This window comes from Crocodylus porosus, unplaced genomic scaffold, assembly GCF_001723895.1.
Source record: "Crocodylus porosus isolate Cpor-Errol unplaced genomic scaffold, CroPor_comp1, whole genome shotgun sequence".
Lineage (NCBI taxonomy): Eukaryota > Metazoa > Chordata > Crocodylia > Crocodylidae > Crocodylus > Crocodylus porosus.
In genome coordinates this window covers 25,389,934-25,415,660 of record NW_017728914.1, presented here as the reverse complement: position 1 = coordinate 25,415,660, position 25,727 = coordinate 25,389,934, and the positions used below count along the sequence as shown (strand labels likewise).

The 25,727-nt window shown below is 42.3% G+C and overlaps 1 protein-coding gene across 2 annotated transcripts in view; it reads right to left on the bottom strand.

Annotated features, from left to right (window-relative positions):
• Positions 1 to 9,359: 9,359 nt before the first annotated feature.
• Positions 9,360 to 25,727, bottom strand: part of ZCCHC10 (zinc finger CCHC-type containing 10) — a 19,659-nt gene continuing 3,291 nt past the window's right edge. Inside the window, exons 2-4 of one of the 2 annotated variants that reach the window (XM_019535021.1) lie at positions 18,092 to 18,253; positions 13,134 to 13,175; positions 9,360 to 11,275 (exon numbers count right to left, since the gene is read on the bottom strand). In XM_019535021.1, coding sequence (XP_019390566.1) covers positions 11,008 to 11,275; positions 13,134 to 13,175; positions 18,092 to 18,253 — 472 coding nt within the window. In that variant the 3' untranslated portion in view covers positions 9,360 to 11,007. The remainder of the gene's footprint in view (positions 11,276 to 13,133; positions 13,176 to 18,091; positions 18,254 to 25,727) is intronic. The other variant, XM_019535022.1, reaches the window with a different exon arrangement.

Below are 25,727 nucleotides of genomic sequence, written 5' to 3'. Positions count from 1 at the left end.
CTCGGCCTCGGCGCCCCCGCGGCGTCCGCTCCGCTCGCGCTGCCTCCTCCCTCGGGCTCCTCCCGCAGCCGGGCTTACCCAGCGGCCCCCGCGCCGCGCAGCCGGTCACGTGACAGCTACCCGGCCCAGGGGGTGAGGCACGTGACCGAGGAAGGAGCCGAGCGCGAGGCCCCGCCCCCCGGATGCCATCATGTGACAGGCTGCCGCGCTCGGGCTCCCCCTGCAGGGGCGGGGTGTAGCTGCGGGCGATGCACACCCGGGGTAGGCTCATCAGCGCGTGTGAACGCTCCTGGCAGCTCTCGTGCGAGCGGGCCCCGTACACCGTGACGACACGCAGGACCCCACGCCTCCGGGTGCAGAGAGGACACCTTTTATTAGCGCGAGCACGAAATCGCAAGAGCTCTAGAGCTTTGCGTTAGGGATGCAGTTACTGGTCTAAATGAAAAGGCAATCAGGATTCAAGAGTAGAGATGGTATCTTTTATTAAACCAACAAGGTTTTAGGGGAAACAAATTTTATTTTCAAGAAGGAATTTTTTTTTGCAAAAATCTTGTTGGTTTAATAAAAGATTTTTGCAAAAAAAAAATTAAATTTTTTTTTTTTGCAAAAATCTTGTTGGTTTAATAAAAGACATTGTCTCTACTACGAGTCCTGATTGCACTTAAGAGTTTTGCATTTTTTTTCTCAGACCAATGCGGCTAGCAAATACACCCCCGAAATATACCGTGATTTTTGAGGCAACTCATTAATCCAACATAGGCAAAATCCAAGTCACTTAATTTGGGGGTTGGGCTCAGCACTTCCTTGCAACCGCTTGCCTCAAAATAAAAAAAGTAACGCTTCAACTGTGATAACCCAGCTCTCCCTCATTGCTGAGTTCTAGCAAGCAACGTAGAGTAAATAAGACTCTATTTGTGTATTTTTCAGTGTACTATAGCTTTCCAGCAGATACAAAAGTTTTGAACTTCCAATACAATAATTCAATATTTAAGACCTGGCAACACTGAGGTCACCCTGACACCCGGCAGGAGCGGCCTTCTGGGAGCTTCCGGGTTCCTGCTAACTGGGCCCTGATGGATGATTTGCTGCTTCCAGCTATTGTTGGCCTTTCCCTTACAGTGGTAAATGAATAGACATTTAGAGGATGGAGCCCCCTAAACAAACCATGTAGTCCTATTCAGCCGAAGGCACTGCAGCACTCACACTGTTGCCCCACATCAGGTCCTATTGCTCTCAGGGAGAGGAGGAGGGGTGATTTGACATGCCCCATCCTGCTCTGTGCTGACTTGCACCTGCTGAGCCGGCAGAGGAGCACAAGTCTGTTCCTGCTGGGAGGAGAGGGAGTAACCTAGGAACATACACAACAGCCCAAAACTGCTTCTGTAGGTTAAGGATTGGTGATATCCCACAGCTGGGAGGTGGCCTCTGCACAGTGGCCAAGCATGGGCTCCCAGCCTTTTCAAGCACAGCATCCTTCCACTACTATTCTGAATGTGGCAGTACCTTCAGTTGAAAACTACTGTTGGTGCTCCCTCAACTTACCTTGGTGCTTCTCAACCAGGTGATGCTGTCTCCAGGTAAAATACTGCCCTGCAAGCCTGCTGCAAAGCCAGTCCAAACCTATGCACACTCCTACTGTATTAGGGCTCTCATAAGCCTACAGTAGACAGAGCTGGCTCAGGCTGTAGTCCTTCATGATCCATAAACTGATGCATGTGGGTGGGACTGTCCCACATGCCTCTTGTTTCCATGAGCTGGTGGGGGGAAGTGGGGTAGATCAGGAAGGGCTACCTGCTTTAGGGTTATCAGAGAGCCCTAATGGAGCAGGAGTACACGCTTGTCAAAGCCCTGCATGCAGGGTAGTTTCGTTTGGCCACTAACACCGCAGCAGCAGCACCCGTGTCGCAACACCCTGATTGAGAACTACTGGACTAGGCATACCTAGCTGGTGGTTGCTTAATCTGCACTAAATGGGACTTCTGCTTCAGTACAGAGCCCAGCATTTTCTCCAGTATACCAATGCTCCGTATCCTCTGGAAGGGCAGGATGTCACAATGTGTCCTCAACGCTAAGGAACACAGAAAAGGATGTAAGGTGGGATCAGGCTCTTTCATACTTTAACTCTGGATTTATTAAATTACAGGCAGGCTGAGACCGTTCTACGTTACTAATATTCTAAGGCAATGCCAAATATTGATGTAAGCCTGAAGTGTTAGTTATCAGGTCATAGGGAACCAGTCAACCTGCTAGAACTGCTCACTATCTTGCTGCCTCTGGCTAGGCATAATGAACAGTTAAAGGCTTCACTGACAACCTGAGGCAAGTCCACTAGCTGTTGCCAGCTTTGTTGCTTTGTTTTTTTGGGAGTTTTTTTTGACCAATTGGTCTTGATTCCTTAGTTACCAAAGCCATGGTAAAAAACTGGAATGAAGACCAATTTCCATTACTTAGTTTATCAAAAGGCTACTTTCTTCTACTTTATCTCACTTTCCCTACTTATAGCTATGCATGTTTAAGTCCAAAATAAGACGTAATGTATAACTAATCAATACTATTTCTGTATAACAATATGCATAGTAATAAACATGCAGATAATACCATCTGGCTCTTGCATAGGGCTTTTTAATCAATAGACGTCAAAAGTAGGGCTGTGCAAAATTTTAGCAGCCATTTTATTTCAGAGGTGTTTCAGGTCGTTTCAACGCCCAAAACACCGAATCCGAATTGAAATGGAAGGCTCCAAAACACTTCCAAAATGTTTCAGAAAATTTTGGGAGTTCGGAGCTGGGCTTGCAGGGAAACAAAAGCTAAGAGGGAGGGGAAAGAGGGGGACAAGGACTGCTCCGATATTGACATCTAGCTCCTGGTTCAATTCCTCAGCTCTCCAATCACTTCCCCCAGCTCTCCGATCATTTCCCCAGCTCTTCCTGGGGGGCGCGGGCCCCTGATCTGCACATGGGATTTCAGCAGGATGCCGCTGCAGGCTGGGGCCAGCAGCACCCACTCAGCGCAGCCCGCACCAAGTGCCAACAAGACTGAGGTGCTGCCACTGGCCCCAGCCTGCAGCGACAGCCTGCTGAAACCCGGCATGCAGATCTGTGGGCCCATGCCCCCCAGGAAGAGCTGGGGAATCTCTGCCACGTGACCTGGCTCCACAGGAACAGATATCTGCACTGACGACTCCTCCCCACCACTGTGCAACCCCAGATCTCTGCTCCCTGCAAAGCCAGATCGCGTGGGTCTCCTTATTGCTGCTGCCCACCCTGCGCATCCCCACATTGACAGGGCAGCAAAGAGCAGGCAGCAGTGGCAAGGAGACTCCAGCTCAGATCTCTACTCTTTACAGAGCCGGGTCACATGGCGGGGACCAGCGGGCTTGCTCGCCACTCTGTGCTGCTTCCCTGCCCCACGACTCAGCGTGACATGGATCAGAGATCCACGCAGGGGTCTCCTCACCTGCACAGAGGGCAGCGGCCCTCCCTCCCCTCCGGACAAGCCACCCATGGCCCCGTCCTGCTCTTCACTGGGGCCCTGCAGCATCTGGCCCCAAACCCCACCCAGCTCGGTAGGGCTGTGCAAAGCTTCCCTTGTAGCCTGTTCAAAACAGATTCAGCTGAAATGAAACAGGACAGTGATCCTAAACGAATCACTGTCCTCCAAAACGGCCAGATCCAAAACTGAATACAAAACGCAGGCGTTTTGCACAGCCATACTCAAAAGGCTTTTCAGCCACCGTATTGCCAGCTCATTGTTATATCATCTAGTCCAGGGGTGGGCAAAATGCAGTCCGCAGGCCATTCTATCTGGCCCGTGGGGCCCCTAAAAAATTTAGAAAATTAATACATATTCGCCCCTGGCTGCCTGCCATGCAGCCCTCGATGGCTTGCCAAAATTCAATAAGCAGCCCTCTGCCCAAAATAATTGCCCACCCCTGATCTAGTCTCAAGACAACCAGAACCCTTTACCATGAGTACTAGAAAGATCTTAAATATTAACCTCCAAAAGATTACTATTTTTTTCTCCTAGACTGTCCCCATCTCTAAACTGACCCAAGATTTCCATCTGTGCACAAGTTCTAAATATCTGTATAGCTTATCTAAGGAATTGCCACTAAAGAACTGCTAAACTTCTTTTGAGATTCAGTCAGTCTAAGGGGATGATAGCATATTTCCAGGATACAGCAACAGTTGGTAAGTGATTTACTTGTGTGCCAGTCTTGGGTTGACTGCTATTTCCTCTGGTGGTAAAACAGCCAATTCATAATCTTCCACTTTGATCTTTTCCTGTTTCAAAACAGGCACAACACAAGCGTTCGTATAGAAGTTCCCCACCAAGGAGGGTATGTGTCACCCTCAAGGGAACTTCTTGTCCTTCCAATGGCACTACATCTAGGAGCGAGAGGACACCGTATTCTCCATGTCCCATTTAATCCTTGGATTCACTAACACAGCGTCTTCATAGATTTCATAGACAATAGGGCTGGAAGAGACCTCAGAAGATCAAGTCCAGCCCCCTTCCCCAGGGGCAGGAAGTCAGCTGGGGTCAAAGGATCCCAGCAAGATAAACGTCCAAAGGTGTCTTTGAAGGAGTCCAGAGTGGGTGCTTGCACCACCTCTGGAGGCAGTCTGTTCCAGGCCTTGGGGGCTCAGACACTAAAAAAGTTCTTCCTTATGTCCAGCCTGAAAAGGTCTTGGAAGAGTTTGTGACTGTTTGACTTTGTTGTGCCTTGCGGGGCTCTGGTGAACAGGCATTCCTCCAGATCCTAACATACACCCCTTATATACTTACAGGCAGCCACCAGGTCCCCCCTGAGCCTGCACTTTTCCAGGCTGAAGAGTCCCATAGCTCTCAGCCTCTCATCATAAGGCCTGTTCTCCTGCCCTCTGATCATGCGCATGGCTCTCCTCTGGACTCTCTCAAGATTCTCAACATCTTTCTTGAATTGTGGAGCCCAGAATTGGATGCAGTACTCCAGCTGCAGCCTCACCAAGGCCGAATACAGCAGGAGGATGACATCCTGGGATTTGCTTGAGAAGCATCTAGGGATGCAAGCCAGAGTTTTGCTTGCTTTGCCAGCTGCGACATCATATTGGTGGCCCATATTCATCTTGTGGGCAATCATGACCCCCAAGTCCCTTTCAGCCGTGGTGCTAGCAAACGTAGCACTGCCAAGCCTATAAGCATGCTGTGGGTTTCCAACCCCGGCCCAAAGGTGAAGTACCTTGCATTTTTCGGTGTTGAACACCATCAGGCTTTTGTCCGCCCATTTTTTGACCCTGTTTACATCGGGCTGGATCACCATCCTAATTTCAGGTGTGGATGCTTTACCCCAAAGTTTGGTGTCATCGGAGAACTTGGCCAGTCTGCTTCCAATACCAATGCCTACATCATTAATAAAGATGTTAAAGAGTATAGGACAGAACCTTGGGGTTCCCCACTGGTCATGGCGCACCACAATGATTTACTTCCATCTGTTACCACTCTCTGAGTCTCAACTTGCAGCCAATTCCCCAGCCATTGGACTGTGAGGTAGCCGAGCCCACAGTTGGCCAATTTTTCCATGAGATCATCATGGGACACCAGATTGTAGGCTTTTTTAAAATAAGATTATATGACATCAATCTCTTCTCCCTTGTCCAAGTAATATGTGACCTGGTCATAGGAGATGAGATTGGTCAGGCAAGGCCTACCTGCAACAAACCCGTGCTGGCTATCCCTCAGGATGTTGCCATCAGCCAGTTTGTCAAGAATGGTCTCTTTGATAATTTTTTCCAAGACCTTCCCCAGGATAGAGATCAAGCTGATAGGCCTGTAGTTCCCCGGATCTACTTTCCTCCCTTTCTTGAAGGTAGGCACCACACTGGCCTCCTTCTGATAGTTGGCCACTTCACCTGACTGCCACGAGTTCTCGCAAATCCATGCCAGTGGCTGAGCTATGATGCCTGCCAGCTCCTTAAGTACCCTGGGGTGTAAACTGTCTAGGCCAGCTGACTTGAAGGTATCCAGCTTCTCAAGGTTCTCCTTCACATGGTCTACATTGATGTAGGGTAACAATTTTGTCTTGATGTATACTTCCATCCATTAGATTCTGTGGAGCGAGAACTGAATGAAGCATTAGCGTCAATGAAAGCCTTGATCTATAAGCCCATTCTTTCACCAGATCAGCATTCATGCGCCATGAAAGTATGAGGTCCAAGCCTGCAGAGGCATGGACTTTCACTTATAATGCATATAATATAAAAGGGAATTATAATAACCTCAGCTCCGATTTATTTCTATTGATTTAACATCTCAATTTTAGTATATTATAAGCTTTTGGCATACGTTTCACAAGACAATGTAACAAGTTAAATAATGAATTTGTGGTAGTAACAAAATCTAGGTACACCCATCACTATACTATCAGAGCAACTCCCTTTCTGTCACATGATTCCAGTGAAAAGCTCAGATTTTTTTTCTCTTTGCATGTTAGCTGCATCTTTCATGACATCTGATGAAATAAAGCTGTGGACATCACCACATCTGCCATTTATCATAGTTGAAAAGACCTTTCAAATGTGAAAAATCATAAAAGGATGCATCAGTGCGAGCTCAAGTCTAGAGCCATCCTGAGGTAAGAGCTTCAAGATGTGTGAAAAACTGTATTGAATTTTAAGCTACATTATAATTTAAGTGTCAACATTAGTTTGAAAATTCTGTAACTTCTCAGCTTACTATAACTGAGTTTCCAAAATAAAATATGGTGTCACTGATCTTGTGCATTTAAGACAACTTAGCATATAGCTATTTTCTCCCTCAAAAGCAGTGAATACCATTATCAAAGTAACAACAACAATCTCTATTAAGATTGTAAATGAACTCTTTGTATAGTAAAAGTCCTATTTATTAGTGCACAACTCTCCTTTAAAAATATATACACACACTGTGTTATGACGTGCTCTTATTTAAGGCACCCAAAACCATGCATCTGGCTTTGACAGATGTTTGATTTAAAAAGCCTTCAGACTGGAAGATCAAGTTGTCTACCTTCTTTTGCTCTTCTGTCAGTCAGCAATGTTTTCCCTTGAAATATGACACTTCTCCCCGAGGCTGTTTTTCCACTAGACTGCATCAATTGCTTCAGTTCAATTAGCAATGGCAGTTTTATTCCTAATAGGGAAGATTAAATCAAGCCTGTGTAAAGCAGTACAAGCCTCAGTAACTGCTAAGTAAATACAACAATTTCTAGTTAGTGCCCTCTGCAAATTAATGATCATTTGTGGCTAACCTGGAGCCTTGGAATATGGTAATTAAAGAAATACCTTTCCCTGTAGGATCAAAATGAGATGTACACCTTTTTTCCCCCTTTTTTTAATAATGAAGCAGGATTTGAACAAGTCAGAGTTGGAATAACAGGAAACAATGAGCAGCCTGGCAGTTTTTTGCCCTGTAAAATAAAAATGGATAGGATGAAAGAAACTGAATGGAGCAGAAATGCCATGTTTGAGAGTGAGCAATCTAAAAAGGCAGCAGCTACTTTTCGGGGAATAGACAAAATTGAGAGACCTCCTTTCACAGTCTACTATTTGATTGATATTGGACAATGTAAGGTACCAAGAAATAGCATGCTGTCTCCTTAAAGTCCCACTACAGGGAACAGCAGACCACAAGTTAAATCTGGCTTTCCATACCTTGTTAGCAATTGTATCACCTGCTGAGACCATCTTAAATGGACAGGTTTCTTAGCTGTCCTTTGATTGAAGAAGGATGCTAAGGAACAGAGCTATAAGACCAAGCCTGTGACCTCTGCACAGTGTTTGTAGTTGTCCAGGAAATCCAAGAGGTTTGATAAAAAAAAAGAAAGAAAGATTCCTCCTTTTGCCAAAGAAAAAGAAAGCCAACCTATTTGCACAAAGAATGGCAAAAATAGTGTGAAAGAAATGGATATGCACACCTACATGTACGTGTGTACACACACACACACAATTATCATTAAACTAGCTACAGACTCAGGACCTGTTAAAGCATCTGTGACTTGACAGCAGGTTCCAATACAAAATATGTCAGTGACCTTGTTTAGATCTGGGACATTTACTTTTTTTTTTTTTTTTTTTTTTTAATTCCCACTGTTGGTAACACCAATTCGGGTAGTTAGACGCAACTCAACGCCATTTTCATTCTGATCTTATCCAGTCCCACTACAGTGAGTCTAATTGATTTAGTGCTGTGAACACTCCAAGGCATCAGCACACAGGCAGGCTGTATATACACTAAAGTAAATCATCAGCTGTGCCTTTTGTACTGAAGAACTGACTGCAGGTCTCTGTACTAGCGACCTTCAAAAAAAAAAAAAAATCAGCTTTGATTTGTCATAAAGCCGTTAAGATCAGGAAATCATAAAAATGTAGGACATGAAAGCATCTCAGGAGGCAGGATACCTAGGCCATCCCTTATAAAGCAAGAGATATTATCTTTATCCCACAACAGACAAGCAGCCAAACCACTTCTCTCACCACACACTCCACGGGATCACCCAGCCTCTTGCCCTAGCCTCCTCAGCAGCTCCATAACCTCCCTCTACTTCCCTAGTTATTAGGTTTGGCAGGATTCTATCTTTACATTGGTAAACGTTGATAAATGTCGATTTCACCTCATGCTCAGACCGGCAAAAAATATTTCCATCATTAATAATCAAAATATATAGAAAGTGGACATAAGAAAAATTATGGCTGATGGAGTATGTGTTGACACAGGGAGCAGTCCTACAGACCCCTGTTGACTGCAGTTTGGACTGCAATTCCCATGAATTCCAGGGGACTGGGAACAAAAGAAGAGGAAGTAACAAAGTGGACAAGGGAGCTGTGGATGAGCAGAGCCAGGACTGATGGCAGCTCTACACTAATTATGTTGCTCATGGCACTCAGTTAAACGCAGTTAATTTTGTGCAATCCTGAAAATTTAAATTAAAAAAATATATAACTAAATGCTTAAATATAAACATTGCTATTACTTGTCAATAATTATTTTTAAAAAAATAAACAAATTCTGCCAAGCCTACTCATCATCTCTACCTTGCTGCCAACTCTTAGGTCGTTAACCAGAAGTCTGAATTTGTTTCCCTCCATGCTATAACTTACATATCCTTCCAGTAAAGCCTCTGTTCCAACTGTGCCATTTAACTGAGGAACTACTGAGGATTTACTCTTGCTCTAACAAGTGACAGCCAGTCTATTTGGGCTGAGTAGACAGGGCTATGAAGCCTACAATAAAACTAATTGCCAATACCCCCCATTTTCTAAAATTATTCTCCCTAGTAACCTCAACTTAATTATATACTATACCTTATGGACTTTCAAATGAACATAAACTTAGCAAATAGCTTTTAATAATTTATTAAATTTTCCATTTAAATGATACATTCTCTAGAATGACTCAAACAACTTCCTGGTAGTTTTATTTACAGTCTGCAGCCAGTTCTGTAAAACATATAAATGATTACAGACTAAAACACACAACATATTTTCAAACATTTAAATAGAAGCACATTTTATTCCAAAGTAAATTCTACACACTACCCTTTCCATAAAAATATAAAAAATAGTTTAATTACTATATTTTACCCAAACCATTTTTTTCACATGAGGGCCCCCTCTCAAAAAAAGGGAACTCTGTCAATAAGAAATTTAAAAGGAGACCGCATCACAAGTTAAATGACTAATGCCAACTGCTTAGTTTACCACAATAGCAAATTAGTTCCATTTAACAACTAGCAAGAAATATCCTGCAGTATTTTTTTTTGCCTAACCTGTACCTTCCATGCTAGATTTTTTTTATTTATTTATTTATTTATTTTTACATATACATACACACTTTTATTTAAAAATAATGGACAGATCCAAGCAATCATTTTATACTGCAGACTATACCGCCAGTCATCATGTGCCCAACAACACAAATTGGCAATCTTACACTACACAACAGTTTTTTGCAAAAATAGTAAAAGGGAAACATTTTCCTTTTGGGAGCTATATTTAAAGGTGACTTATTTACCAAACTCCAATGAAAATAACCTTCTTCTCTCTCCTTGAAAATAGTGCCTCATTTATGTTCCTATCATTTTGCTAGGTTCCTCGACCGATATTTTGTATAGATGGCTGCGCGAGTCATGAAAAAACCCACACTAGCTCCTCTCATTAGCATACATTTAATTCATAAGAAAGGCACAAGGATGAGTCTCCTAAGCAGCAACAGTTATTGTCCTCCCCCCATACCCTGTCTTATTCAGATGCTGCTGGTGCAAGAGACATTCTTTGTCTCCGAGAATGTTACTGTTCCATGAGCTCAGAAACAGGCAAAGTTGAAAACACTAAAGCCTTTGTACAGTACAAACAGCAAATTTATCCAACAAATTAGCTGTAATAAAAATTTTATATGTTGCAATTAATATCTGATCTGAAACATCAGGAAAAGCCGTCTGAGAAAAGCTCAGCAGCAAAGTATAATATACTCATTAAAAAGGGGGTAGAAGTCACCTTCTGTGCAACGCCGCATTCAGTTTTGAGATATGGTAGTGATATTCTAGCACTTTGTGGCCAATGAGGTTAGAAACTGTCATTCCACTTCCTCCCCCAGCTAGTTTATAAGATTTCCCAAAACATAAATTAAACTGCTGTAAATGCAGAATTGGTATATGAAGTACACAGCATGATCTGAAACAAGCTTTTGCTTTCCAGCATGTAAACAAGGGTTACTGGGCCTTAGTTCACATAATCAAATCTGACTGATAGATTCTTAAACTAAAAAAGTAAAATTTCCTATGAAAGGATTGACCACAAAAATACTCTTTCAGTAAGTCTCGCTTGCCATTTACTAACTTTAAGTCCTACGATCTAATTTGTAAAACACTTAGAAAGTTTTTTTAATTGTAGAAATATCGACCAGTTGAACTGTTTGGCAATAACGTATTCAAAACCTCCTTGGAAAATGACATTGTCATCATTCATAACAACAGTCCTAAATTGTACCACGCTATTTCTTCTTTTTCTTCTTCGGCGGTTCATCCTCAGAGCTACTGTCTGTGCTGGTGCTGCTGCTACTGGAGGAACTAGAATCTGACTCGAAGTCTGAGGAAGAAGAAGAACTACTTGAAGATGGAGAGGATGAGGAAGTGGAAGAGCTTTCATCACTGTCACTATCATCGGACGAAGAAGTAGTAGAGGAATCTTCACTCTCTGATGAAGACTCACTAGCTGAACTGATGCTGCTACTGCTGCTGGAGCTAGTCACACTCTTACACCTGCAAGAAGCATTAAAAGGACAGATGAGAGGCTCTCCCCGCTACAGTGGTCACCAGACAGACCTACTGTAGCTACAACTGCACCACAATGTTTACACAAGCTCAAAAACATTCACCTTTTGGGCTGAAATTTTCCAGACCTGATTCTGCCTGAAGCAGGCTTTTCCTCCCCATTCTTGTTTCCATCTTCAACAATTATCCCTTACCTATTTTAATAATGGTAAAGTGAAAATATATACACGCACCCCAGATATCATTAAATATTCTGACAATGCTTAAAATGACAAAACAGAACTACAGGAAAAAAGAGGGGGTTTACATTTTGGGACTAGGATGTCATCGTTACTGAGGGCTGGTATCTTTACTTGGTGAATGCATCCATTATGCAATTATGCATCATTAAGATTTTAACACACAACTGGAATCTTTTTTTCCAACTCAAAAATACTGGGGTGGAGGATGCCCACTGTGGGAAATGAAATTCAGATTATATTTAATGCGGATGAGGTATTTTGAATAATCTGGATCAATTACATAGACAACTGGGTGAGTACTTAAAAGCAACATCTAAAGTCCACGTGACTGGGATGCTAAGGGACAATGCAGAAAGAGGAAACAGCTATCTGATTTCAGATGAAATAGTCAGTTACATTACTTATAAAGAGACATCAACTTTTGGGGCAAACCTTTAACTCAGAGCAGGAAGGAACAAATACAGCTTAGGTGATGTGAAAAACGCACTATTTCATAATGCTCTAGAATATTTATTTCTAAATATGACAGTTTTCTTCCTTGCTGTGTGATGCTTTTGGTGCCTTCCAAATAGATTTTGTAATTCTACTGCAACAACATACCAACAGCATCCGTTTTATATAAGGCGCACTAAATTAGGTAGATCTCTGATACCGCGTATTGGACCTGATCACATTAGGGCTGTGTGAAGCGGCTAGTATTCACTTCGGATTCGGCCGATTCAGGTGACAGTGATTCGATTTGGTGATCTGAATCACGGTCCCAAATCAATTCAGCCAAATCCGATTCGGAGATTTGGCTGCCAATGAATCAGCTGAATTGCCAAGTCAAACAGGTCCCCATACCCCAACCCGCTCTCCCAGCCCCAATGGCTGCCCTGCCTGGCCCCAGCTCCCAGTTTAAAAAAAAAAGCCCCACACTCGCAGGCTCCTGCCAGGCAAGGGCACGATCCCCGTTGCCCCCCAAATGCCCTTTGTTGTAGGGGGGGCTCTGCCACAAGCACCAAGCCTGCTCTCCCAGCCCCCACCCCACGGCTGCCCAGCCCCAGCTCTTAAAAAAGCCCTGCACTCACCAGCTGCTGCAGAAGCCATCAGGGCTTCTGGGGGCTCATGGCAGAGCCCCCCCCATGCAGCACAGGGCAGTGTGGGGCAGCAGGGATTTGTGTCCCCTCCCCCCAAGCAGGAGCCAATGAGTGCAGGGCTTCCTCCCCACCAAGAGCCAGGAGCTAGGGCCAGGCAGGGCAGCCATTGATGGGGCTGGGAGAGCAGGCAGGGGTCCCCCATGGTTATCTCTCTCTTCCTCCAGCACCATTTTTTAGTTACTTGAAACATACTTAATACCTGCCCAGCCAAAGAAAGGAATATTTTCACTATTTAAGGGAAGGGTACGGAGAAGAACAACTGGGGACAAAGAATTGAAGTTTGGAGATTAGGAGAAAGTTAAATCATGCTACATATATGCATTTCTGGACTATAAGAGATTAAACACAATAAAATCCTATAATTTTTATTTTAATTTCCAACACCCCCTCTTCCAAATAACTTATCACAAGAGTCAGTGCAAGATTAGGCACTGCACTGTAGAGTTTTCATTATTCCCCACATACCTTTTTTTCTTGTTCTTCCTTTCTGCAGTACTTTCTCCAGTGCTAATTGAAAGGGGGAAAAACAATGGCTTTGATTAATGCCATTAATCAAGATTAAGATTAAGTAGATAAATGTACAGTGGAGCCAAGGTTTATACTAGAAAATCATCATCCCACTGAAAAAAAAAAGGTGAGCAATGTGTTGTAATGATTCCAACTGAACTTTGGCCATTATATCTGCTCTCAGTTGGCATTTTACCTTTTGTGTTAAATGTGTCATATTTTAGATGCCCCCCCCCTCTCTATTTTTAAAGAACACTGTCATTTTGACAAAAGAAAGTGGGCAAAAATTAATTTTACTTACATTAGCAATACTTTATATTTTTTTTAAAAACAAAATTAAAAAAAAAAATCAAATTTAGTTTTCAACACAAATACAGTGACCAGTGTCAATCTAAAGACAAACTAGTCCATTTTTACTCATGGTTTCTAGCCATTTCCCTTTCAGGTTCTCATGCATTCACAAAGATAGAAAGCTTGGATTCTAAAGGAAAGCTTCTTTAACAAACACTTTCCTTTGGTGTTATAAATATCCCATGAAGATATTCTGATTGTTCTTACTATTCGAAAATCCTTTTAACAAAAAAATATCAATTGTGGGCCAAGTTGGCCATGAGCACTCCATTTTGTCATGCTGCCAACAGCAGGACAGCACCAAAGCTTCCATTCAGCAAAGCATTTATGCATGTAAGCAAACTCATTCCTGGTTAGAAAACACTTAAGCATGTGCTTTATTTAAAAATGCCTAATATCCCATTGACCTCTTTGGGGCTTATATACATGTACTTCAGGTCTTTCTGGAACAAGAATTATATCCTTTAAAAAACAGAACTCAAGGCTCAATAGTATGAAAAATCAAAATACAAGGAAAAAAAACTCTTTACAATCCAGTTGCTCACATATCACTTAAAACATGAACATGTAAGGTTTTTACTTAGAACTTGTCCATAGAAATTGCAAAAGCATGCTTCTTCCCCTTTCTTTCTTTCAATGCAACTAGTGCTGTATTTTAATAGACGTGCCTCCTCAAAAACCATATTCCTGCTACCAATAATAACATGAAAAAGAAATGTAGAGTGCCTAATGTCACACTTCATGCAATACACTTGGGCATTTTACAGGCTCACTCATTCCCACAAGGGTTAAAACATGATGTTTCTGGATATAAGCGTTTCCCTCATCCAGTCTTCTGTAGCCTAAGGGAAGATACACTGAGCTGTACAAGTCAAAAACCAACAAGTCATAACCTACCTCTTCTAGTGAATGATATTCCTTGTATACTTCACAAGTGAACTGATCCAGACCCAAGAGCCCTACTTTAGATGATATACATCTACATCCTTTTTTAGAGATAAACTGAGAAGCTGAACAGAGCTGGAATTAGTACCCAGATTACCCTTCAGAAGAAGTGGACTCAATGACATAAGATGGTTTAACCCATCCTAACAGAGAATGGATCTCTGTCCCTCTTTAGCAGTTAGCATACAAAGATTTACAAGTCTAGTGCCTCCATGGAAATGTGAAAAGTCCTGTAACACAAGAGGGAAAAGGTTGTGTTTTTCAATCCAGATAGAGGCTCCATTTCTTTAGATGACCCAGACAGATCCATCATTTCACATGGCAACATTCTGGTGTATCATATTCTACCACTCCCAGAGCCAGGGGCATTATGGCTAGGGGCGGAAGTTACACCTAAACCAGTTTAAGTTTTTTCTTCAAAGTAATTGTTTAACCTAATGATAAGCCAGCTGTCTTCCCCACTCCTAGCCACCTCTAAACACTGCTCCTCAGGAGAGGAGCAAGTTTTCTTGCCACAAGTTTACTCCTCCAACTAAAGTAGAAGTTTGGGGTGAGGCTTGGAAAGTTGGGGATCAAACTTAGTTGAGGCCCGAGAAGAAAAAATATTTGTAAATTAGTGCCAGCCCCTGGGACAGCTGTGGCAAATTTTTTATTGAAAAAAACCCTGAACCCTGGATTTGGAGATACCTTTGAATGTTGTGTTAATGCCTAGATTTTCATGTGAATTGTCCCTTCAATGAGAGGATGGAGGAAATACTATTGGCCTGGAGTGGCAGAGATTGCTTTTAAGTGCAGGCAAAGACAACTCTGCCTATGCAATTTGAAAAGCATCAGAACTTTATTTAACAACTTTATCTTTACAGAAAAAAAACAAGCTTCAGACTTGAAAACATAACTTTAGCACTTGAAGGACTGGATGCTTCCAGGTTTTACTATTAGTTTCAGAGATCTTTTAACTGTAGGAAATCAGTGCAAACCCAGTGGACACAGTAGGGATTAAAAAAAACATTCCCCACTTGCAGTTAGTTAGTGGCCCCTATACAAGATAAATTTGAGGTGTCATATGTCCAGCTTCCACATTACAAGATGATTATATTATGCGCCAAGTGACAGACACAACAAAGAAATTCAGAAGTCATGGACAGTGAACTGCTTCTGCAGCTCCAAGATGAAGTTCTCCACAGAGGCAAGCTGGTGGGTGACATCTGTGAGATGCTTCTCCTACTTCAGATTTGTAGATGCACCTAGACTTCTAATTCCATCAGCTTGTCATGAGCACCAAATTCATACTCCTTCCTTCATATGCAGCTGGAGTACAAGTTATGTAGACTGATTACAAAAATGCAAATAAATTAATTAGCTTGCATATAATGTCACATGAAGCTGCACAAAACTTGAAAGTGATCAGCCTAAAACCTGTAAAGCCTCTTCATTGTTCAGTAGTTGTGACACTGTTTGCCAATAAAGAAGTCAGTATGTGTATGCCCAGGATGTAGATAAAAGTGTGAGACGTCTCAGCTTCACAATATGGTGAACAAAGCACATTCCAATACAGGTTATAAACAATTTGGTCTTTTAGAAACATTTACTCTTTCTAGTAAAAAGAAAAAAAAAACAACTTTTCAATTCTTCCATTCTCATTTTACTCACAACACTTCTGCCAATGTTTAACCATATTTACATTTTCAGCCTCAATTCACTTCCATCTTCCAAACCTTCTATTCTGCATTACTTGATATGCTGAAGAGATAGCAGCCAGGAAACGTGTTTAAATGCTGCCTCAAACTGTAGTAAACTTAACACCAAAGTGCACGATCTTTTTGTCCCAGAAGACTACATGAATAGAATTACTGAGTTTTGAAAGTTCTTTTTTCAAATCCCACACCTTCCACCTAAACCAATAATTATTCTCTCACTAGCAGAATCAGGGTGAAAACACTGTTTCATGATGTCAGCCCACCTCAGACAACTGGACTTGTTTGCCTCTGTAGGAACAGATTGCATAGATTTGGCTATTTAATAACCAAGACTATCGTGTGTCAAGAGTTGAGAATGTTCCAGATGACACAACTGCTCCAATTGGGCCCCTGTGTACATGTGCATGTTTAATTAAAAGCCAAAAGAATACTCCCAATTTTTGCATGCACTTTATCACAACAGAAATAAGACATTCTGCATGCTGAATTAAGCACTCCTGTCTAATTCCTTTTTCAAAAAGGAAAGTATAAGTTTCTCAGACCACATCCATCCTCTTTTCTCCACGAACAAGAAAGAATTATTTAAGAAGCGCTAGATTTGAAAAGTCACTGTGATTTTGCCATCTATAATTTTCAAACTCCTAAATTGCTACATTAAAACCAATTACTAGAACACAAAAAGGTTAATCTCATCAAGGATCACCTTCATTCCAAATTAAACCTCTCCAGCCCCAAATTATTCCCACCTAAAATCTTTTAAAAAGTTGAGAAAATTTGTTGTGATAAGGAAGATTATTTAAAAAAAAAAACCGCACCATGTTTGCTTAAACTTAAGCTTTACCTTCATGTAGAGAACTTGGCATGGAAAGTTTCAGCCCCAAAAGAAAAAGATTCAGAAACTCATAACCAAGTGATAAAGGGAAGGTGGAATTAGAATGAGAATGCATTAAAGAATTTGGGTTCCAGTTGGCTGACAATATTAAGCATTTTGTTACTTAAAACAAGTCTGTACAACACAATATTTAACAGGCTTTAGTCCTTCCCAGTGTTAATGTCTGTCCTCTCCACCCCCCACAACTACTGCTACTGATAGCAAAGTTGAACTCAAGCTGCAATGAAACCACTGACAAAAGATGGTCAGCATAAAATGATATGGTCTGTCCTTTTATATTACTTTGATAAAACACAAATTGTTCAAATACTTAATTCTGCTAGCTGAGAGAATCAATCAGAAGAAGGAATTCTATCCATCTATAGGGCACTTGAAATAAAAACCAAAGCCTAGTATGATTTTTTTTTTGCTTAGTTGTAGGTGGCACCAGTCCAGGTATCTCAGGTGGCAAAGCTGCAAACAGGTCTCTTAATCCAAAGAGATGTACCACTGATATTTTTAGGGATAAGGAACTGACAGTACATGTTAATCCAGATCTTGTTCACCTGCTCATCTTTTATTCTTCATCACTGAATATGGAAAACCCATGTTTTGAATTATGCTCATTTATGGTTAAAGCATAAAAATGAAAGAAAGAATTGCTGAACGGGTCTCTAATTATGATGGCTGCCTCTACACCACAAAAAAAAAAAAAAAAAGTACAGCTAGTTGTTCTCTTAGCTTATAAAACAATGCTCTGCTATAGAGACCCAATTCCTCATTTTAACTGCACTCTCATCCTCTCCCGTTGTTTAATTGCATTATTGGCCTACATTAAGACAGGGAGAAGCTGCAAAATAAACTGTGGATATAGGTAAGTATATCCTTCACCCTTCAACATAAAAACAAACCAATGAGTTAGGCGTGCAGACTGAAGACAACCAACACAAAACAACACAAAAAACAAAAACAAAAAAAATACCAGGCCTCAATCTTGCCTAGACACACACCATATACAATGCACTGCAAGCTTTTTGTTTAGCTGACCTTACCTTTGCTGCAGTAACAGTCGATTTTCTTTTTCTTTGAGAGTTTTCGCTAATTGTGCTGTCCGTGATGGTCTATGCAAATATTTTCTTTTTCCTGTACATTCATAGGTCCAATGGCCAAATTCCAAACATTTCTGACATCTCACATGCTGCTTATTTGCCTCCCTATAAAAATGCAGAATTGCTTAAGTGTAGGTTTGGAGTCAAGCACTATTTAAAGTTAGTGTATTTCAACATATTAGTTCTTAAGAACATATATCACTCCTGTTAATCTAAACTTCAAATGTCTGCTTGTTGTTACTGGCTCCTGGACATGGTTCAAATCAGAACACGCCTGAATTCTGCTGAGACTCTAGATAGGCAAGGGCACATGCCAGCGTACAGCCACTTGCAGGATCAGGGTCTTTTCTTCTCCAGATCCTGAGCAAAACAACACCCTTTCTGTCAAAATAAAAGCAAAAATGCACCTGTCACTTGGGTGACACCCTGGCACACTGCACGTGGGTCACATTTTAATTCAGTAATTCAGACTGGCTGACCTCTTTCTCAGTCACTCCTAAATGCCAAAACACCCTATCCCCTTCAGAAATTACCATCCACATGTTTTAAAAAGACTGATGAAACCAGAAAAATGAAGCAACTCTTCAGTTACAGCCAACGAACACAGATTGACTTTATTAAAAACAAATCCTCAACATTATTTCTGGCATCACAATTTGCATTCCTGGACCAAGTGCTGGAAACATGGATACATGATAAGATCAACGTGAGTTGTGCATCTTCTTGTTAGGGCTTAACAGTGGGTACATGTCTCTTCAGTTTTCTTCAGGCAAGCAATCAAAAAACTGCCAATACAGTGATTCAGTTTGTTGCAGTGTTTTAGGAAACTTAATTCCCAAGCCCTGGGATTTAACAGTCAGACTAAATAGGACACTATGTTCCTTGTGGGAGAGATCCTACTATGTCAACTGACAATTAGTGGCTTTCATCACAGAAGTGCAGTTACAGCATGGCAGATTCAAAGTAACATTTCAGTCTTTCTATCCCAAGCCTGACCCCATTTCTGCTTTCTTGTGCATACAGTTCTCTAGAGCAGTGGTTCTCAACCCTTTTCATTCTGGGACCCATTTGCAAAAATCAAGGGCTTGGTCCACCCCCCCAGGCCTTGCTGGTGCTCGACCCACAGCACCTCGTCCCAGCCTTCGCACCCAGCCACCTTTCCCCAGTGCCATCAGGCACCTGCCCCCCTCCACACCCATCCACTCCACATATGCACACATGCAAACACTGCCCATTCCCCACCCTGGCACTCCCCAATCCTTCAACCCCCACTCCTCATACACTTACCTTCATCTGGCTGCTGGGGCTGCTCCAACAACCCTGCCTGGTTGCATACTGGCCATGCCCCAAGCAGCCCCGTGCAGGCTGGCAGCATTCCAGCCTGCACGGGGAAACCTGAGCTTTTGTGCATTTTTCTGGCACTTGCTCACAAGCCTTTAAAATATTCTTGCAACCCACCTTTGGGTTGCAACCCACAGGTTGAGAAATATTGCTCTAGAGCACACTAACCCACTTGGGAAGGAGCATAAAGTACCAATAAGTTCAACCAGTACAGTTTTGCAATAGTTTGCTAGAATTTACAGAGGAATAAAGACTGCCTTTTCAGGTTAACATGGGTTACAGAAATCTATATGTCACACTCATCCAACAGAAGGAAGTTCCCTCTGGTTTCCACTGACACACAAAGGCATGTAAAATTTATGCCATTTTATTTTTCCTCTGATTCTGTCATTTACTTCAAGAGAAACTGTTTTTACAGCACTTTGAGACCACATCAACCTTCTCTAAATGCCTGTAAGGACTTCCCTCATTTTACATGTGAGGAAAGTGAAGCTGTGAGGTTAAGTGATTCAGACAAGGTCATAACAAGAGTCACTGCCAAAGTCAGGATTAAAATTCAGAACTTCCTAACATCCAGTCTTCTACTTAGCTTACTGTACAAACTCTTAATTTTATCATTCTTCTTTCCACAGAAACCTGGAAAAGCGCAGGCTCAGGGGTGATCTGGTGGCCACCTCTAAGTTTATCAGGGGTGCTCATAAGGATCTGGGGAAACGTCTGTTCACCAGAGCACCCCCAAGGGATGACAAGATCAAACAGTCACAAACTCCACCACGACCGATTCAGGCTGGACATAAGAAAGAACTTCTTTACTGCCTGAGCCCCCAAGGTCTGGAATAGACTGCTGCCGGAGGCGGTTTAAGCACTCACTTTGAACGCCTTCAAGACACATTTGGATGTTTATCTTGCTGGGATCCTATGATCCCTGCTGACTTCCTGCCCCTGGGGCAGGGAGCTGGACTCGATGATCCTCCAGGGTCCCTTCCAGCCCAAATGTCTATGAAATCTATGAAACTCGCTCTGAAAGCTCAGGCCATTCAGAGCTTCTGAAGTTAACTGGCTTGTGCTGCAAAGAGGCACATTCCTAAATGCACAGTTAACATCCAGAGACAGTGAAGAGCTGTTAGTACTGACGAACATTTCAGTTTGGCAATGAGCTGAATGTTGCCATTCGAGGCAAATTAAGAGTTGTGTTTCCATTGGCCTTTGTCATCACTTAAGACTCCCACTTCTGTCACATTTTTAATAGCAGTCTTGCACATAACATCCACCACACTCTAGGCTAAATTTCCTATTTCATATCATAGCCTTGAAAAATGGTGCTGACTGAGATTCAGTGGGGAACAACTAAAACTTGCAATTAACGGCAAACAATTAACTTTAATTTCAACTGGGAACAAGTACTCTTAATAAGTAGGTTGAAGAGGAGTCAAGGGCTTCTGAAAGGTTTTTAAAAGTTTCTCTCTCCCACTCATGTCCCAAAAGAAAGCTTGGACAAAGAACAAAATTCATCCAGACTCCCTCAAGAGAATGCCCAGGGAGACTGCACTTGACTAGGCAATCTCCCCCTAGTCTGCTAACATGCTTCCAGATAAGACAACTTTTTATAAAGATGAAACTAGCGTTCTTAGCTACAAAGTACAGCCAGTGCTTAAGTGATACACTAAATAGTCAAAGAAATATTTTACTGTCAGTCCCTAAAATAGCTTGTGGAGTAAATAGTGCTTTGTTAATGTTACAATGCAAATCTGAATACAAGGTCATAATAAATCACTCTGGCGGTGAGATATCCCAGCACATTCAAAGAGCTCTCCCTAACACTCAGGAGAATGTTAAAGCACTTGAATTCCACAACACACATGGTACAAATACTAATGGGTAGTGAGGACTGGAATACTGCCTGCCCAATTCTTCGATACGGCTGCTTGCCCTGCATCAAGGTTAGTAAAGAGAGGACTTATTTTGCTGCATCAGCTCCCTTCTGACCACTAGGGAAGGCCACTGAGATAAAACTGAAGCCCAGCACTTTGAGCAAGAGACTGAGACAGAGAAGAACTGCTTCTCACTTCATAACCAGGTCCTACAACAGGACAGGAAAGCGTTAGATTCAAAGAGGGGGTGCACAGTTGTTTGCAGGGAACATCTGCAACCTTGCCAGGAATCCATACTCTCCAGAGAGAACCTGAAAATCTGCCTGGGCTTAGATGCTGGAAATGAGTGGCACTGACAGTCTTACTGCAATTAGCTCAACTGGCAGAGCTAATCAAATCTATGGACATACCATGATGAGTAAACTAGGAACAAACGGACTACTCATGTTTGTCCACCAACAAGCGAATGACGGAAGAGGAATGCTTGGAAGGAATTCTCACAGATGATGCCTGTGAAGGACCATGATGACAGATAAGAAAACAGCTGGCAAAGGTGCTTTGTTTTAGAAATTATGCTCCAACCTATCAATTTACCTTTTAGAAAGTGTTTCAACAAAGGTAAGCATCAGAGACTTTTCCAGATGGAGTTTAACAGCTGCATTTATAGGCATCACTTGCACAGAAGAGTCTGGTATAGTTTCTCATTGAGCTCATGGCCTATTTTGAACATGATGTAAAAATGAAATGGCTTAATAACCACACAAGTCAGGAAAGAAATGCTGAAGAGCAAAACCCTACTATTTTAAAGAGTGGCTTTTCCAGTTGCTCTCTGGCCTTCAAGTAGCCAGAAAATATTGATGGCGAGTCAGTGTACATGTGCATGGGGCACACACACACTTGGAGGCAGACTTAGAGCATAGCGGAGGCAGGCTTTCAGCCCAAGCACAGAATGGTTAACAACATATGAAAATATGACCTCTACATTGGGTCTTTGCCCCAGTCTTCATCTGCTGAGACTAAGAAACCCTTTAAAACTGATGCGTTCTCACAAAAGATTTTGATTTTGACAAAAAGCCATTTTGTTTTAAAAAACCTCTCTCAGCCACTATTCTAGGGACAGATTTCCACTGCATATATATTTTAAATAGAAGATAACAGCAATTTGGTTTTCTTACAACGCAAAACAAAATGGTGGACTGTTTTAAATCAAGCAGACATACTTGGTTTAAAGTCATTTTAATCCTGCTTTTTATTTGTACTTTATAGTTATTTTAATATGGAAGACTTCATTGTCATTGGTTGATATTTTCAGGTAAGATCCTGAAAATAAAGTGAGAAGACAGAATACCAACCACAGAGGTGCTGGAGCTAACATGACTGACACACTTGGAAACCACAATCAAGAAGCAAAGGTTGCTGTCGATCAGCCATATTAGGTGAATGAGAGAACAATATCCGCAAGAATATTTTGTACAAGGAGATTCAAGATGGCTCTAGAAAGCAGGGTTGCCCTCTATGGCAGTGCCACCATGTGTGCAAAAATGACATGAAGTCATTCGGCATCAATGCAGAAAGCTGGGAGGAGCAGAACTCCGTCCAATCTGGAGTGAACATCTAGCACTGGCTGCAGCTCAACATGAAGTGGCTTAGACCAGTGCTTCTCAAACTATCTGATGTGGTGGACCGGCAATTTTTTTTTCCAGTGGGCCAGGGACCAGTGCCCAGTTCAGCCAGTGGCAGCAACTGCGTGCAACAGCTCTACACAAATGCGCAACTGGCTGTTTCTTTCTCTTCCCTCACCTCGCACGATGTGATGTCACCTTGAGCGTTGGAACGTATAAACTGTGGCGCTATGACATATCAATGTTACACTTCTGAAAATATCTCTCTTTCTCTCCTGGCAACTCGCTGCAGATCACCACTTTGAGAAGCACTGGCTTAGACAACATATGGATCTGTGAAACTTATAAGAGTGTCACTCTCGAACTGGGAGTGGCTGCAACAAAATGGATTCATCAGGTATCTGACTAGGGCTTCTTACATGTACACCATAATCCAGAGGATCAACAGTTGCCTACTACTATAGTCTTTGCACTTAAGGTGTAACTCTTTTTGCTAACATAAAAGATACACTACATGAATATGAAACATTCACTACGTTACTGTTCCTTATAATGCTCAATATACTTTTAGTCAGGTTCCAAGTATTTACGTTTTTATTATGGCTGAAAATAGTGAATGCCATATCTCATTTAGGCAGACAAGGTTCTTTGGGTGAATCTGGTATCTTTTATTAGACCAACATAAATAGTTGGAAAAAAAATTTTAGCAAGTTTTCGGATTTAAAAACCCCCTTGTCAGGCTGAGGAAGTCTCTGCAGTTGGTGTGTGCTCTTCCTGGATGGAAGGAATAGTAGAGGCCAGAGGCTAGTCTACAGCAAGACAGGCAGTCAGTGAAGATGTAAACTGAGGAGTCAGTGGGCAAGACAGGCTGAGGCGGGGGCGGCGAGAGGGGATGAATACAGCGGGTTTTTGTTTTTCCAAACTATTTAAGTTGGTCTAATAGAAGATATCAGATTGACCCAAAGAACCTTGTCTGCCTATGCCCTTAGACCAACACAGCTACAGCCTAAACTCCTATATCTCATTTACTAACTTTTTAAAGGCAGGTGATGTGTTAAGCTGCATTTGGATGGAAACTGAATTAAAAGTATAAACAAGCAATTTTTAAAAATGCTGTTTTATTATTTAAAAATTGACCCTAGATTTGTAGGATGTACAGGTATTTTTTTTCTTTTAAAACTGACTGATTTACTAAGCAAAGAGTTAGTAACATTACATTAACATTAACATTGATGAAGCATATCTTTATTTAAGTTATTTCAATATAGTACAAGAGGTTTAGGCCTTGAGAGTTCACAATAAATTCATTTTAAAAGGATTTAAGATAAATGATGGATTCTAATTTTTTTGTTTTTATAATCAATATTTATCCCTTCAGCAAAGCAGAATAACACTGAATCAAAGTTGCAAATGTTTTTGGTTATTTGGGGGTTTTTGTTTGGTTTTTGTTGTTTGTGGGGGGTTGGGAGGGGTTGGTTTTTTGGGTTTTTTTTTAAAGAGGTAAATCGATATATCAGTCCGTATCAGATCAGCACCAATACAAGAAAAAATGACATTAATCAGCGGTCAGCTTTCTTTGGCCAGCATAGCCAATACTGTCACCAATAAACACCATGTGCATACGCACAGCCACAGCATGCACACAGCCAGGAAGTGTGGAGAGTAGCATCCAGCTGCTAAGTCTCAGAAATGGGTCCCAGATCGAGCCCCTCCCAGTGAAGGAGGGATTGGGGCTAGGGCAGGGGTAGGCATTGCCCAGCTGTGGCAGGGTGGAGGATGGAGGCTACAGGGTGGGCTACAGCCACCCCAAAGTCCCCCGTACCTCCCCAACTGTGTTTTCCTCCCAGAGCCAACACCACCACCCACCGCAAGTGCAGCCCCAGACCAGCCCCCTACTGGGAAAAGGCCAGTGCAGCCCATGGCCCTAAGCCCACAGTTGGCAGCCCACCCTTGCCCTGTGCACAAATCTGGGGGGCACATGCCCCCCATGCTTCCCCCAGTGGTGTGCACAGCAGTGGAGAGCTGCACCCCTTCCCACCCCTCCCACACCCCCAGATGAGCCACCTGCAGCTCCGTCCCACACCTTGGCTGGGCAGGGCCTCACTGCCCCGCTCCACTTCCTCACTGTGGGGGCCTCAATCTGCCCTACCCATACCACCCCTTTCCCCCACAGACTTACCAGCCAGACTCTGGTCTCCATGCTGCCAGGCTGCATATCAGCTATTGGATCAGTAACCGGCTAATATGGCTGGCTAATAAATTGGCCAAAAAAATCTTTATTGGTGCACTCCTAGTTTTGTTTTCATTTGTGAGAGTATAACCACAAAGGAAAGGTCAAAAGTTTGTATTAGACAAATCCTCCAGTGGGTTTCTAGGAAAGGAAAACTTTTCCAGATATGCATGTGTAGGGTCTACTTCCAAAAACTGGCAAGCACCCACAACTCATAATGGTCAGGCTTTGGCATGATATTAGGCATGCAGCACATCTGCAACTTCTGGCAGTATTTTAACAAAACTAAAAATAAATAAATAACAAGATATGAAAAAAACATAGGATAAGTTGGGGTGAGTAGTAGATATGCTGGAGATTAGGGTTAGGATTCAGAGAGTCCTAGACAAATTGGAGGACAAGAACAACTGAGGTTCAATAAGGACAAGGGTAAAGTCCTGCACTTAGGACAGAGCAATCTCATACAGCAGGACAGGCTGGGGACCGACTGGCTAAGCAGCAGCTCTGCAGAGAAG